Source organism: Mycosarcoma maydis, chromosome 13 (genome assembly GCF_000328475.2).
Source record: "Mycosarcoma maydis chromosome 13, whole genome shotgun sequence".
NCBI classification, from domain to species: Eukaryota; Fungi; Basidiomycota; class Ustilaginomycetes; order Ustilaginales; genus Mycosarcoma; species Mycosarcoma maydis.
Genome location: NC_026490.1, coordinates 91258 through 107064, shown reverse-complemented (window position 1 = coordinate 107064; position 15807 = coordinate 91258). Strand labels below are relative to the sequence as shown.

At 55.9% G+C, this 15807-nt stretch overlaps 3 protein-coding genes across 3 annotated transcripts; 2 read left to right on the top strand and 1 right to left on the bottom strand.

The window, feature by feature from the left end:
- Positions 1 to 25: 25 nt before the first annotated feature.
- Positions 26 to 2689, bottom strand: UMAG_11990 (uncharacterized protein; the record flags this gene model as incomplete). The annotated part of the gene is made up of 1 exon (XM_011392714.1): positions 26 to 2689. One exon carries the CDS (start codon positions 2687 to 2689, stop codon positions 26 to 28), a length of 2664 nt encoding a protein of 887 aa, XP_011391016.1.
- A 782-nt stretch (positions 2690 to 3471) lies between these two features.
- UMAG_11989 (putative RNA-dependent ATPase) lies at positions 3472 to 6222 on the top strand (the record flags this gene model as incomplete). The annotated part of the gene is made up of 1 exon (XM_011392713.1): positions 3472 to 6222. The coding sequence occupies one exon, from the start codon at positions 3472 to 3474 to the stop codon at positions 6220 to 6222; it is 2751 nt and encodes a 916-aa protein (XP_011391015.1).
- Positions 6223 to 8298: 2076 nt separating this feature from the next.
- Positions 8299 to 15353, top strand: UMAG_04518 (uncharacterized protein; the record flags this gene model as incomplete). The annotated part of the gene is made up of 2 exons (XM_011392545.1): positions 8299 to 8912; positions 9026 to 15353. 2 exons carry the CDS (start codon positions 8299 to 8301, stop codon positions 15351 to 15353), a joined length of 6942 nt encoding a protein of 2313 aa, XP_011390847.1.
- Between the last annotated feature and the right edge of the window lie 454 nt (positions 15354 to 15807).

Genomic DNA, 15807 nt, shown 5'->3' with positions numbered 1-15807 from the left:
ATGTGGGGGCGAGCAAGCGCAGGGTCTATGTGAAAGCTGGTTTGGGTTGGGTGGCGTCGAGTTGGTGGGGGCGTTTCGCACGCTCGTGCTGATTGAGCATGTGTCGGAGGATGAATATGGAGCCTGTTTCGGGAGGAAGCGTGGATGGCGGATGGTGTGCGTTTTGCAAGGCGGTGCGCAGTTCCGGGATCCGCAAGAGGGCGCGTGCTTTTCGCTCTTGGATCACGTCCATCGTTGGCGCGACATCAGAGGTGGGTAGGACGTCGGATGGGATGAGCGCGAGATGTCGAAGCATGGACGACTCGACATGTTCCCAGGTGCGTGCGTTGACGCGTACGCGCGTCAGCGTGTTGACGAGCAGATGCAAGCGAGCGCCAACATACATTCGCAACGTTTCGCCGCGCGCCGGCCGACCACCACGAACACAGAACTTGACGATCCTGTCGAGCACACCGCGATCCGTGAACAGCTGAGACAAGTGTGCGATCCGCGACGCAGGCTTGACGTCCAAATCCGCCTGAGCAAGTGCATCCTGGTGCATTCCACCAGCCGCGACTTTGTCGACCGCGCGTTTGGCGTCCATAGCTTCGTATTGATCGACAACTTGGTTGAGAAGTCCAAGACCCTGTTTGAGCGTTTGCCACGGATAACTTCCGGTGAATGTGCGGTATCGTACAGGCTTGCCATGCGCGTGCATCGACGAGTCGACCCCTCGTACCACACTCCCCTCGGCCAAACGATCAGTCGACCATGCATGCATCCACCTCTTCCACAAACGCAACACCATCTCGTCCGCATCGTGCTCCTCATCGTGCTCCTCGACATCCATCTCGCACGCAAGAGCAAGATCAGGTTTTAAACCGACGTCAGTCCATACGCGATCGAACCAGATCGGCGAGAATGCCATCCTCAAGACCTCGAAAGCAGTGTTTTGCCTGTCAACACTAGCGCGTTGCTGCATAGCCGAGGAAAACAGGCTGACGACGCTGCTTCGCTGTTTCAGTACCACCTCTTGCCATTGTTTGGCCGCATCGGGCTGATCGCTGGGCTTCAACGAAAGCAATTCTTGTAGCAGGTCCATGCCGCGACCCACTTCACCAAGAATAGCTTGTAATCGAATCTTGAGGTAGACGCTTGTCAGTTGCGCTTCGGTAAATGCCTTACCTCGCAAACAAGCCACGATCGGGCTGTTAGTCCGAGTGGATTCCCACTCAAGCGGACGCATCATATGCTGGATACGCTCGACGGTCTTTGCGCGCGCGCTCGTAGTGAGACCATGCGCTCGCTTGACTGCGTCGAGCTCCACATTGATAAACGACGACAAGAGACGCGGCTTGCTGCCCAGGTCCGCAGATCGATGCATCGCACTGAATTTGCGAAAGACGACGCGAACCATTTCGAGCGCGTTTTGCGCTTGTGATATCGAGGCGACAGTGGCGAGCGGCCCGCGAAGGGGTGCGCCGAGGCCGTGCAAGACTGTGGCGAGAAAAGTGTCGTCGAGAACAATATTGTTAGCCTTCATCGAAGCTTGAGTCTGCAATATCTGCGAGTAGAGCTCTTGTGTCTCTCGCTCCAAGTCGGTTTGGCCTTTTCTCTCAACGCTGATGGTACGCTCCCGGAACAGGGCGACGAGCTTGAGTTGATGATGAAACACAGTGACTGGCAGCGAGTGTTCCTTGAGCAGGTCAAAGCAGGTTTTCACTGCTTCAAAGCGACCAGAGCGTAAAAAGCCAGTCATGAGGTCTAGAAGGATCTGCGACACATTCTGAGCTCGGTCTTGATAAAGCGATGAGGACATGTTGCTGGCGACATGGATCGTTCTTGCTTGGGGTTCTGCTTGCTGATGCGATAGACAATCCTTGACAATGCCGAAGAGCAGATAGGACACTGCATTGACCGACAGTGGTCCGGCTTTGCTTACTCGGCGGGCGAGTCTAACAAGAAACGAGTCCGAGAAAGCTGTATTCGGAAGAGCTCTACAAGTGATGCGGAGGTACTTGGCCACAAGCTGATCCATGAGAAGGGGATCCTTCCTGCCACGGTGCCGAGTCACGACACGAGATGCATCAGCCAAGCTGAGAATAAAGCTTTCGTTGAGGTGTAGCGCTGAGGCATTCCTTAGCGCTGGTGGATCCGCGGCGCGCAGCATTCGGGCGACTGTTTGCCGTTCGGCCTGCACAGCGGAGCTGTAATAGATTGCTCTTGCAAGTTTTGCGAGTTCTCCTTCGTCAGTCGCCGCATGCATTTGTTCTGCCATGGCTTTAGAGTAGTCCAAAGGCGTAGTGGATGAGGAAAGTGTATTTTCAGCAGGAACATCAGCATCAAAGTATCCTTGAAAATCGATGCTAGCAGCGTTGGATCGACTTGGGCGCGCCACTTGGGCATGGTCCACTCGCTTTGTTGCTTGGGTCGTTAGCGTAGAAGAAGAAGAAGAAGACGACGACGACAACGAAGAAGCAGTGTTTGTGCGAGTAGAGCTTTCTGAGGCGTCCGAAGGCGTCTGACCGAAAAGCGCGCGAGTGTATGAAGTATTGTGACGACGGTGGCAGCTAGGAGCGAGGAAGTCGGGAACCGCGGACGCATGAAGGGCAGCAGTATCTCGTCTGAAGATCGGATGTGCACCTTGGAATTGCGCTTCGATCGATGATGCGTGAGCCAGAACGGCTAATGAGCTACGCCATCGTGACATGGTGAAGAGGCCGCTATGTCTACGTGTGGCTGTCCAGACCTAGTCTGCGAGACAAAGCTACGCAGGTCGAGAAACAAGCTCAAACGTAGAGGCCTGTCTGGCTTTGCATGGTCGATCGCTACGACATTTGTCTGACTATGTCCATGGGCGACTTAGTTGTCTAAGCGTGAAGGGCGGATTTGGCTATGAGACGGAAGGGGTTTGACAGTCATGAGTGGAACGAACAGCCTCCAAGAACAAGTGTGAAGAGCCGAAGAGCCTGTCAAAAGCTCGGAATTCGGAGGTAACAAGTCACGTGTGGCTGCCACTCGAAACCTTTTTCTTTTCGTTCTTCGCTCCAAAATTCGTGATTCGAGGATTTTTTGTTGTTGTTGGATTTTTTGATTTTTTTTTTCTTTTTTTTTTGGCATTCAGTGATTCACGATTGGCAGGTGGCAGTGGCAGAGTCGTGAGTGGAAATCGTGAATCGTGAATTTTGTTGGCGATGCTCTTTTGTTCCGTTAGTCGGCGAGTAAGCTTCTGCTCTTCTACTTTACTGTCAACCTCGTCTGTGTTTCATCCCGAACTACAAGGAACCACGATCTCGATCTTCCACCACCTCAGGACGGCAAGAGTGGTTCAAGCAGGTGATGGCATACTTGCTGTCGTGGATGCACTGATAATTAAAACATCTCGTCCTGGCCACCTTCACGGTCGATCAAGGGCAGAGCGTCTCTCGGTATATTCCACTAGTGTATCCAAAAAGGCAGCGGCGCCCATCTGATCCGAATCTGATCGGCAAGATGCCACCGTCTTCAGCTGCAGAAGGATCCACAAAGAGAAAGAAGGGTGGTGCCGCTCCACACCTCAAGTCGCGCTCCAAGAATGCTCGCAAGCTCAAGAGGAGTGCCGAGGATGCCGAGATCGCTCAGCTTGAACAGGGCATACAGGCTTTCGTGTCGCCGATCGACTTGAAACAGTTTACTCAGCTGCCACTATCCGACCGAACATGTAGAGGCCTGAAAAGGGCCGGGTACACCGACATGACCGATATCCAGGCCAAATCGCTCTCACTTTCGCTCAAAGGCAAGGATGTGCTAGGAGCAGCCAGGACGGGTTCAGGAAAAACATTAGCCTTCTTGATTCCCGTCCTCGAGATCCTGTATCGTCGTAAATGGGGCCCTTCTGACGGACTTGGTGCGCTGGTCATCTCGCCGACAAGAGAGCTCGCTATTCAGATCTTTGAGGTTCTGCGCAAGATTGGATCCTATCACACCTTCTCGGCCGGACTCGTCATCGGTGGCAAGGATGTCAAGCAAGAGAAAGATCGCTTGTCACGCATCAACATTCTCATTGCCACTCCGGGTCGTCTGCTGCAGCACATGGATCAGACGCTCGGCTTCGATACGTCCAATGTTCAGGTGCTGGTGCTCGACGAGGCAGACCGCATCCTGGACATGGGATTCTCGCGTACCCTCAACGCCATTGTTGAAAATCTTCCGCGCAATCGCCAAACCATGCTTTTCTCTGCGACACAGACCAAGCGTGTCAAGGATCTGGCACGGCTGTCGTTGCAAGACCCAGAATACGTAGCCGTTCGCGAACCCGAAAACGAAGGCTGTACACCTCGAGGCCTGGAGCAGCACTACATGCTCGTTGAACTCGAAAAGAAGCTTGACCTGCTCTTTTCGTTCATCCGCACCCACACCAAGTGCAAGGCGCTCGTCTTTATGAGCTCATGCCGTCAGGTTCAATTTGTGCACGAGACCTTCTGCAAGCTGCGGCCTGGTGTTAGTCTCATGGCGCTTCACGGAAAACAAAAGCAGGCCAAGCGTCTACAAATTTTTACGCAATTTACCAAGACACAGCATGCGCTTCTCTTTGCCACCGACATTGCTGCGCGCGGTCTTGATTTCCCAGCCGTCGACTGGGTCATCCAGCTTGATGTGCCAGAGGATGTCGACACCTACATTCATCGTGTCGGTCGAACGGCTCGATATACCGCCAAGGGAAACAGCCTGCTCTTTGTCCTTCCCAGTGAGGAAAAGGGCATACTCGAGGCGCTGGCCACCAAGAATATCGCTATCGGCCGCATCAAGCCCAAGGAGAGCAAAACGCAGAGCATTCAGAATCAGCTACAGGCGTTTGCATTCCAAGAGCCACAGATCAAGCATTTAGCGCAGAAGGCTTTCGTCTCGTACGTTCGTTCCATTCACCTACAGAAGAACAAGGAGATCTTTGACGTCACAGCGCTTGCGCTTGAGCCCTTTGCCGCCGCGCTCGGCCTTCCAGGTGCGCCCAAGGTAAAGTTTGTCAAGGAAGCCGCCAAGGCCAAGAAAGCGGCTGCCTACAAAGCGGCTCAGCAGCAGGCGGATGACAACAGCGGTCAAGTCAAAGGCGACTCGGATGATGAACAAGCCGAGAGAGCAGATAAGAACGGCAAGGTGCGCACCAAGTACGATCGCATGTTTGAGCGCAAGAACCAAGACATTCTCAGCAAGCACTACGCCAATCTCATCGCCGACGACGCCTCTTCTGAACAAGACAGCAGCAACGATTCGGATACGAGCGACGACGATTCGGTCTCGGTCGCGACAACGGACAATGATGACGCAGAGGATCGTGAGGAGACGCGCTACGGTCGGTCTGCAGGGCGACGTAAAGAGAACCGTCTTGTCGGCAGTGATACGTCGGATTCGGAGGAGGATGAGTCAGACGACGAGCAAAACGACTCGGGTCTGCACAAGATCAAATCCGAGACCAAGCGTAGCGTGATGGCGGCACGTGGAGATGGAGATGATGGCTTCCTCACGCTCAAGCGTGCTGATCACGCCCTCGAGGATGATGGCGATGCTTACGGCATTGGGGGGGACGACACTCGCATCACTATGGAGCAGGCCAAGGCCGACGCTACCGAGAACTTGTCGAAGCGAAAGCTTGCCATGGGTCAAAGCAAAAAGGCACTGGCTCTGGCCGGAAAGCGTGGCATAGGCGAGAAGCTCATCTTTGATGAGCACGGCGAAGCGCATGCGCTGTACGAACTGCAGGATGAAGAAGCGTTCAACAAGCAGGGAGATGCCAAGACGCAGGCGCAGCGCTGGGCGGAAGAAGAACGCGAGCGCATGCAACAGGCCGATGCCAAGGACAAGGAGCTCGCCAAGGAGAAGCGTCGCGAGAAACGACGACGACAGAAAGAGCGTGAAAAAGCGCTTGAACGTGGCGATGCACCGGACAATGGTGATGAGGGCGGAAGCGGGGATGATGATGAAGAAGAAGAAGAAACAGGTGGCCGAGCTGTTTTGGCGCCCATCGACAACCGATCCGACGGCTACGAGACGCCCGACTTTGACTTGACAACCGAAGAGGATGAGGATGACGATGATGATGCAGATGACGACGACGACGACGACGACGAGGCGTACCGAGCACCTGCGCCCAAGCGTCGCAAGATGGCTCCATCGGCAGGTGTGACAAGCCAGCCATCACACTCGAAGAAGAGCAAACTGGAGCAGGAGGAAGAACTCGCCTTGCGTCTGCTTGCAGGCGATGCCTGAGACGGGGCATCATCGTATCGTAAGTAAAGGGTGCCCGAATTGGAACTGCAACTGCATTCTGTTGGTCTGTCTTTGTGCTCCTCGGGGACACACCTGGGGTGGCGTCGCCTCGCATGATGGTACTTATGTAATTTGCGCCTGATGGTCGTTAGCGTCCCTCTTTTCTACGAATTGCGGTATAACGGGGCTCGCTTGCCGGCAAGCCCTGGCGCTTTCGGCTCGATGAAACTTACACTTCTGATACTTTTGGCGACGACCATGTCTAGGACACGGCACAAGACGAGAAGCAGGATTCTGAGAGTGGCGAGGATCTAGATCATGGATCACTTGCAAATACAGTTTATACTGACGACCTGATTGCGATGATATCACCTGTTTTGTCTGCTACAGCTGCGTGCCTGCTCGATACGATACCCTTTGTATTTCTAGTAATCCATCTCTGCATGATAGTTGCGTGTATCAGCAAGCGTCTATGGCGCGGTATCTGTGCCGCTCGCATCATGGCGAGCGAAATCGTGAATGGACAAGGTGCAATCACGAGTATCGATCGAGACTGCCTGTTCACGAAGACGGAATTTTGAATCGTGATCGAGATGGGAACGGACCGATTCTTATTCCGAGATCGATCTTGAAGATCCAACGCCGCAGTAATCGTGAAAATCACGAAATATAGCTGATCGGGACGCGCGTGGCCATCGTGCATGTGTGCTATGCACATTTTTGCAACACGTTGATTGTCCCTTGGGTCTGAGATCGCAGCGCCAAACTCGAAACATACGTGATAGCGTTGCAATTGTGAATCACATAGTCGTGAGTGTAATAGTCGTGAGTAATCGTGAATAATCACCAATAATCACCACATCACCCATCGTGAATGCGAATATTCGTGATTCACGATTGTTTCTGTAAAACGAGTCGAGAGTGGGTCGCAGCGCTGAGTATGAGTTGCGAGTTGCGATGGATTCACTCGACTTTGGTGATAATTACGAATCGCGAACCGCTAATCGCTCAGCTGATTCGTGATTTGCGGGTGCTGCTCGTGCCTCCTTTTCTGTCTCGACTCTTGGCCGTCGACTCACGACTTTCGCAGGCTGTTGGTCTCCTTGGCTGGGGCTGTGACTCACAACTGTGACTGTAACTGCGACTGTAACTGCGACTGCGACTGCGACTGCGACTGCGACTGCGAATGCTACAATCGTAAATGTTCATTATTCATGATTCACAGTCGTGAATTCGTGCGTGATTCTCTGACTGAGCTCAGTTGACGAGTTGGCCGCAGCATCCACGATCGCAAACGTCGCTCCGCTTGCCTTGTCCGAGATTGGCAGCTTGCTTGCTTGGTTCGACTTCATCCTCGTCCTCGTCGCCACCAACCGCCGCCACACATCACCCCAACCCCCCCCCACCCTTTCGACACCGCCAAACGCCTTTGGGGCCGCCACGCTACTCACAACTCGTTTAGCGACAACCAATCACGACTCGCCATTCACGATTGGTTCTCGGGATCGCCTCGCTCGCCACTCACCGCGCAGTGCCAACCCAATCACGAACACGCAATCGCATATTTCAACTTGGTCCCCTTTCTCCTTCGAATTCCATCTTTGACACGCACGCACGCACGCGCTCGCCACAACCCACTCGTTTCGTCGATCGATCGCCTCAGTCCGAGTTAATCACCAGCCTTTACGCACTTGGTTCCGCCTACCATCACCAACCTTGTCATCGCACTCCATATTCGCTTCTCGACCGTCTCTGCGTTTCTGTATCTCCGCACATTCGACAACAACCCATCTCACATCAAACTACCCCTCTCCACAATCTGTTGATCATCCGAGGTCTCGAGCCTACTCTGATGCCTCCACCTCAACCGTAGCCACCTTTTTTCCTCTCGAATCTTTCCCATTTTGGCGTGGTCATCGCAGAGCAAGCGTTCCACCTGCCTAGCTTTGCTTGACGCACAATCCAGCAGCACACCATCCATCTCGCTCTGATCTGCTTGATCGTGCTGTGCCAGTCTCGTCCTATCGAGCCCTCACGCGCAACGCCCTGTGAGCGCTTCTCTGAACGGTCCCATCGATGCCTGTCGATCGCAGCAGCCCAACAAAGTCTAGCTCCCCGTCCAAAGCTCGCTCCTCGACTCGTATCCGCGCCACGCCTACGTCCGCTCCGTCCAACTCTCAAAAATCCCCATCCGCAACAGCCATCGGCGCAGCTGCCACCGACGCTCCCACCATTGGCAGCGCCAGTGCCTCATCTGCAGTTGCATCCTCAACGCTGCGTAGAAGTCAAAGGCTTTCTACTGCTACAACGAACGCTGACGATCTCTCCGACGCTCGCAGCGAGAGCTCCTTCTCGTTCAACAGCCAGCTCTCAGCTCCCGTAACGCCTGCCACTGCCATCTCCGCCTTTGCCTCTTACCCTCCCTCCACCAGCCGCAAATTCATTGCCTCTTCTCCTGGTCGTTCGCCGACCTCTCCATCTTCCACCTTGGCGCCTCCTCATTCCACCCCATCCAGGGTCGGCGCTGGCGTATCCGCCTCCACCTCTTCGTCCCTCAACTTTGCCCCCAGACCCATCCCCGCAAAAAAACGAAACGGAAAAGGAAAAGGAAAAGAAAAAGCCGTCACAGACCCTTCTCCTGCTCCAATCGCTTTGTCCTCGTCCCCCTCCGTTTCGGCATCTGCTAAAGGGTAAGTATCGCTGCTGCGCAAAGTGATTTCGGCGCAAAGCCCATGGGCCGCAACGTCTTGCTGACTTGTCGCCTACACCAACTGCATACATCGACCCTCCCTCATTTTCACAGAAAGCGTAAAACTTCTAGCGCCCCACAATCTGCCACTCTGTCCGCGTTGACCGGCGAATCGAGCAGCAAGCGTCAGAAGACTATTCCAAAGCCAACCGGCTCGAGTAACCTTTCTTCGAGTTCCGCCTCCACCTCGCCCTATTCCCTTCGTTCTCGCCACAAGACCTCCACCACAGACGCTTCATTGGCTTGCATTCCCACCATGACCGGTGCCAACTCGAATGCTTCTGATGCTCGCAGCTTGGCTCGAGCCTCATCTGCCAAGCCCAAGACATCTGCGCCCAAGTCCAAGCGTGCTTCCGCCAGCAGCTCTACCCGTGCCACCCGTAGCACTCAGCCACTCGAGTGCTCGGACGCCTCTGGCTCGCTTGGTGCAGATGAGGACGACGACGTGCACATGTCCGAACTTGGCGGCGTCCATGGTGCGGACGCTTCCAAGAGCCACACCAACGCACCCACAGGCATAGTCGAACAATCAAGCGACGACAACGTGAAAAACAACGCTGCAGACCTGCACATCGATGATGAGCACCTCAACGACCTTGAGCATGACGAGGATGAGGACCACGACGAGAATGATGAGGATGACCGCGACGACGATGATGAGGATGATCACGACGATCAAGACCAAGACCACGATGGTCATCTTCTTCGTTCCTCACGAGCAGCCGCCGTGCTTGGAACGTTTGATGATGAAGACGAAGACGATGACGACGCCGACGCCGACGCCGACGGTGATGTTGATGGCGATCACCCCGACCACGCTGGCGGAGTCTTCGGCCTCAACCTGCGTGCCATGGCTGGCTACATGTCGGGCCTCTCCACCAAGTTTCGCAGCCTTCTCTCCTCGTTGCGAAACGACATGAACGCCACGACTCAGATGGTTGCCCTCCAGGAGTTGTCCGAGCTGCTCAGCGTCAGCACCGAAGACACTCTCGCCGGCTACTTCCCTACCGACTCTTTTGTCAAAGAGCTCGTCTACATTCTCGGTGGACCCAAGCCGGAGCGCAACGACGTTGGCGGCAAATCCGCCAAGATCCGCAGCGTCGACGACGATCTTGACGACGAGATGAAGGCTGTCCTAGCTGCCGCCGCTGCTGCCGCCGATATCGAAGACAACGGTGAAAAGATGCTGCTTGCTTGCCGCTGCCTGGCCAATCTCATCGAGGCTATGCCCTATGCTGCTCACAGTGTCGTCGCCAGCGGCGCCATCCCTGTCCTCAACGCCAAGCTCATGGAGATCACGTTCATTGACCTGGCCGAACAGGTTCTACAGACGCTCGAAAAGATCTCGCAGGACTATCCCAGCTCCATTGTTAAGGAAGGCGGCCTATCTGCGATTCTCCAGTATCTCGACTTTTTCAACATCCACATCCAACGCACTGCTATGAACGCAGCTGCCAATTGCTGCCGCAGACTCACGCCCGAGTCGCTCACCATGGTTCGCGACGCGATGCCCATCGTTCTGAATGTACTCACCTACAGCGATCAACGCCTCGTCGAGTCGGCATGCAAGTGCGTTGTGCGCATCGTCGAAAGCTACAGAGCACATCCAGAGCTGCTCGAGCAGCTCTTGACCGGTCAACTGCTAGCCGCTCTCAACAATCTGCTCCTGCCAGCCTCTTCGTCCACGAGCTCCAATACCGCGCTCGGCACCAGTGTCTATACCGATGTGCTCAAAGCACTCAGCACCGCCTGTCGCAGCAGTCCACGTCTGGCAGTGGTGCTCCTCGAGAACAATATTGTCGAAACACTCTACCACCTGCTTACTGGCTCCCCCGCTCCTACTGACTTGGCCAGCGGTCCTTCAACTCACGGCGTCCAGCTCGAGTACGAGCCAGCTTCTGGTCCGGACAGTGCTGCCGAAACAGCTGCCATTGCTGTTGTGTCAGACGTCGACGCCGACATTGCCGGCTCTTCTGTCGCCGTGGCTGACATGGCCGTGTTGCAGAACTTGGCGCAGCGTCCCAAGGAACAGATTCAGGAGGCTCTGTCGTTGGTCGGCGAGTTGCTCCCTCCGCTTCCGCGTGATGGCGTCTTTGATCCTCGTGGCTACACCGAGAAGGCCTACCTCAAGCGCGTTGCCGCCAAAAAGCCATCTACACGTGAAGGCAACGCCTCTTCGGCTGCGACTCCTTTGCCTCCGTCACAAACTGACAGCGAGCAGGCGCCATCCGACGTTGCCGCTCCTGCTGCGACCGGCTCCGCTCGTCCAGCATCTTCGCGCTCCAGCTCCACACGCAGCAAAGCGTCTCGCACCAAGTCCGAGAAGGAGGTGGCGCGTGAGGCTGCTCAAGGCAAACGCGTCGAGATGCTGCAATCCCGCACCGACCTTGTCAAGCGTTTTGCCCACCTCGTTCTGCCCACATTGGTCGAGGTCTACGCTGCCAGCGTTGCGCTCCACGTCCGTCACAAGGCAATCAACGGCATTCTCAAAATCATCAGCTTCGTCGACCCCGATTCGCTCGAAGAGGCGCTCGACAAGGTGCCGCTCGCCAGTTTCCTGGCCGCCATCCTCTCGTCGCGCGACCATCCGACGTTGGTCAATGGCGCACTCCAAATCGTTGAGCTGCTCACCGAAAAACTTCCCTCTGTTTACACACCGCTGCTCCGACGCGAAGGTGTCATGTGGGAGATCGACGACATTGCATCCCAGAAGCCCTCGGCTCGCCCAGCAAACGTCGAGAAGTCGACAGGCGCTACAGCCGACACTGAGCAAAGCACCACTGCTCAGCCTTACACTCTGTCCCGCTCTGGCGCGGACCCTTCAGTTGTCGATGCCGCCCTAGACGCTGCCGGTATGAGCTTGTCTTCGAGCTCTGCCTTGGCTCGTCTCATCGCGGCCACCCAAGGCTCGAGCCAAACAGTCCTTACGCTCGACTCGCACGGCAACCGCGTTTCGTCGTCTTCTTCATCGGCTTCTGCTTTCAATGCGCAAAGCTCGACCGAAGCGACAGACGCCGGCATCTGGCGAGCTCGTGTCTTGCGCGACAAATTCTCGGCGGAGGCCAGCTCTTCGGACGGTGCGCAGAGTGCAGCTCAGGCGCTTGATCACATCAAGGACCTCGTCAAGCGTCTTTATGCTGCTGCTGCCGAAGGCAAAGAGACTGACGCTCAAGACGTGCTTCAACAAGTCGCCTCGTTGTTTTCTCGCAGCCAGGATCCGATCTCGAGTTTCGAATTGCTTAGATCCGGCTTGGTTGAGTCCCTCTATTCGTTTGCTACCCTCAGCGAAGGAGACATCCCCTTGCAACGCAGGCGTTCGCTGCTCTTCGCATCGTTGATGGACACGGACGCCAAAACAGGCCAAAACGGCGCTTCTGTCCTGATTAGGAGGCTGCAAGAAGCACTCAGCCGTCTGGAAAATGTTGAAATCATCACCGCGCTCAGCGGTGGCAGTGACGACATGCGAAGAACTCCAAGTGCTATGCTTGGCCGTCAGCTGCGACTGCGTTTGCAGGCAGAGGATTCGACCGATATTCCGCGTAGCTGCAACAATATCATTGTCACGATTCATGCCGTTGCTACTTTCCAGTCCTTGAGCGACTATCTGCGACCCAAGATTGCCGTCTCGCTTGGTGCATCTGCATCAGGATCCGGCTCTGGCTCTGGCCCTGGCCCCGGCGCTGCAGGCTCGTCTGCCTCATCGCGACTTTCGTCCGTTCTTGCTGCTTTTGCGGCTGCAACTGGGTCGGGTGGCTTTCCCGAGCTTAGCGGCGGCAGCAGCAGCAGCAGCGGTAAGGACGCCCATGCCTCCAGCTCAACCGACAAGACAGCGGTCGACGAGGCTGATACAGAAGCAGGCAGCTCGAGCAGGACGGGCGACGCACCTGCCGGTAAGGCCGGCAAGTGCAAGGACAACAGTAGCGGCAAGACAGAGCAGAAGCAGAATGGAGCTTCCAGCTCTTCCACAGTCGGCAAGGAACAAGAAGCGGAAGCTCGTGAACAAGCTCGCGCCGTCGCTCGACACCTCTTTGGCGAGGGGGCATTTCCCTCTGCTGCAACTGACGCCGACGGAACGGCCAACAACGATGGCAATGCCAACATAGCGGGCGATAACCGACGATCCGATGAGGAGCTTGCCCGTTCGCTTATGGAAGGTCTGCTTCAGGGTGCCGAGTTTGACGACGATGAAGGCTTCACCGACGACGAAGGCTTTGACGAGGAGATCCTTCAGAGCGAAATCCCGTCCGACGGTGCCGGCGGTGCAGCTGATGGCCTAGCAACCGCCAACCAAATCGACATTGGAGACAAGACGGTCAATCTCGACGTTGAAAAGGAAGGCGGAAAGATTGTGGCCAAGACGCCAGAGGGCACTCGGATTGCGACGCCCAGCCATGGTGCCAGCACTCCGAAAGCCGCCGATGGCGTTGGTACCGGCACTGCTGCATCGGGCTCGTCGACTGCAAGCCCGACCAAGCCATCGTCGTACGCGTCGGCGCTGCAGAAGAAGCCTTCAGATTGGCATCTCGAGTTTTCAATCGGCTCGGAAAAGCTCAGCGTTGACACGACCATCTACGGAGCAGTGCATCGATTTGAGAGCGCGCAGGCGCGAAGCCAAAATCAGAGCTCTTCTGCCAATGCGGTCTCATCGCTGTACAGCGGGAGCAGACACATCTGGAGCAACGTATACACGGTCCGATACAAGAAGGTACCAGGTGCCTCCGCCAAGCCCGCTGCGGAACCGACGCCCGAGCCCGCATCGGCCGAGAACGCCTCGGTGGAGCTGCCTGGCTCGATCAAGGAAGATGCGCCGTACGCCAAGCTGCTTCAGCTGCTTGCGGTACTGCACTCGCTCAACATGGAATGGCGAGAGGCTTCGCGTGCAGGCGTGAATGGCACCGGTGCGGGCATCAATGACAAGACTATGCACGCTCTGTCGGCGACGTCTGCGCTAGCCGAGTCGGTTTTCGTCAACAACAAGCTCACCGCCAAGCTCAATCGCCAGCTCGAGGAGCCTATGATTGTCGCGTCCGCTTGCTTGCCAGCTTGGTCGACGGACCTTCCTAAATTCTTCCCGTTCCTGTTCCCCTTCGAGGCGCGCTTCGCTTTCCTGCAGTCGACGTCGTTCGGCTACGCACGTCTGCTGACTCGATGGCAGGCGCTGCATAGTCGCAGCCAGGAGCCGGGCAGCACCAGCTCGTCGCGACTGGACGACTCGTTTGGCTTCCTCGGTCGGTTGCAGCGACAAAAGGTGCGCATCTCGCGAGGCAACCTGCTCGCCTCGGCGTTCAAGGTGTTTGAGCTGTACGGATCCAACTCGTCGGTGCTGGAAGTCGAGTACTTTGAAGAGGTTGGGACAGGCCTGGGCCCAACGCTCGAGTTTTACTCGCTCGTGTCCAAAGAATTTGCCCGTCGCGATCTCAAGCTGTGGCGTGACAGCCGTGCTGGTGGGTCGGATGCGGATGGCAGTGCATATGTATTCAGTCCGCTGGGTCTGTTCCCAGCTCCGTTGCTGGCGGACGACGCGAAGGACGATGACAGTGACGATGCAGGATCGGTGCAGAAGCGTCTGCAGGCGTTCCGCATCCTGGGCCAGTTTGTCGCCAAGGCTCTGCTCGACTCGCGCATCATCGACTGCAATTTTTCGCCCGTATTCCTGCGTGCGGTGTTGAACCAGCATGTGGCGCCTACGCTGGCAACCCTGTCGCGCGTTGACGCTACACTAGCTAGATCGCTGTCAGCGATGCGCAAGATGTCAGCGGGTGAGATAGAGTCGCTCGGGCTCGATTTCACCCTGCCCGGCTATGAGTCGATCGAGCTGCACGCTTGCGGTCGAGACGAAAACGTCACAAGCGCCAACGTGGAGCGCTACATCTCCGAGGTGCTCGACATGACGCTGCACAAGGGCATCCGTGCCGCTGTACGCGCGTTCCGCCAAGGCTTCAACTTGATCTTCCCCATCTCGGCCATGTCGAGCTTCACAGCGGATGAGCTTGTGATGCTGTTTGGCAATACAGAGGAAGACTGGAGCGAGACGACGCTGGTGGCAAGTGTCAAACCGGACCACGGACTGAACGCCGACTCGCCCACGTTCCGCGACATTGTGGCCATCATGGCGTCATTCGATGTGGATCAGCGACGCGAGTTCCTGCAGTGGCTCACTGGTTCGCCCAAGCTGCCTATTGGAGGCTTTTCTGGCCTACACCCGCAACTGACGATTGTCAAGCGTCCGCACGAGGCGCCATTGACGCCGGATGACTACCTGCCGAGTGTGATGACTTGTGTCAACTATCTCAAGATGCCCAACTACTCGTCGCGCGACAAAATGCGCGAACGTCTGCAGACGGCCATGAAGGAGGGCTCGACCAGCTTTCACCTATCCTAGTGACCTTGTCCTCCCATTAGCATCTCTCTCGCCCCCATGCAATTGTACCTAGTTACGTTTTTGATCCATGGCCCTCGAATGCATTTGTTTGTTTGTCCACATCCAGTTGTCCTCTGTTGAGAGGAATGGGCTATGCGAGGGACACTATCGCTGACGCCGCCCTTGACCATCCTATCGTCGCTGCGCTGCTCTGTCAATCACGTGAATCTGTGGCTCTGCTTCGGTATTGTGCTTGTTTAATTTATCAGGTTACTTGTTGCCAGTCGTGAGTCACAGTCACAGTCGTAAAGTGTCACGTGTGGTGGACTTTGTGCTTGGGTGTTTGCTCACACTAATCAATTCATTGTGCATCACGAATCAGACTCGTGGCTGGTGACTGCGGGCTGCACACGAATTACGAAGCGACACGGCACACATGACACGGACGAAAGTTTATCTTAGTCGTGAGTTAGTC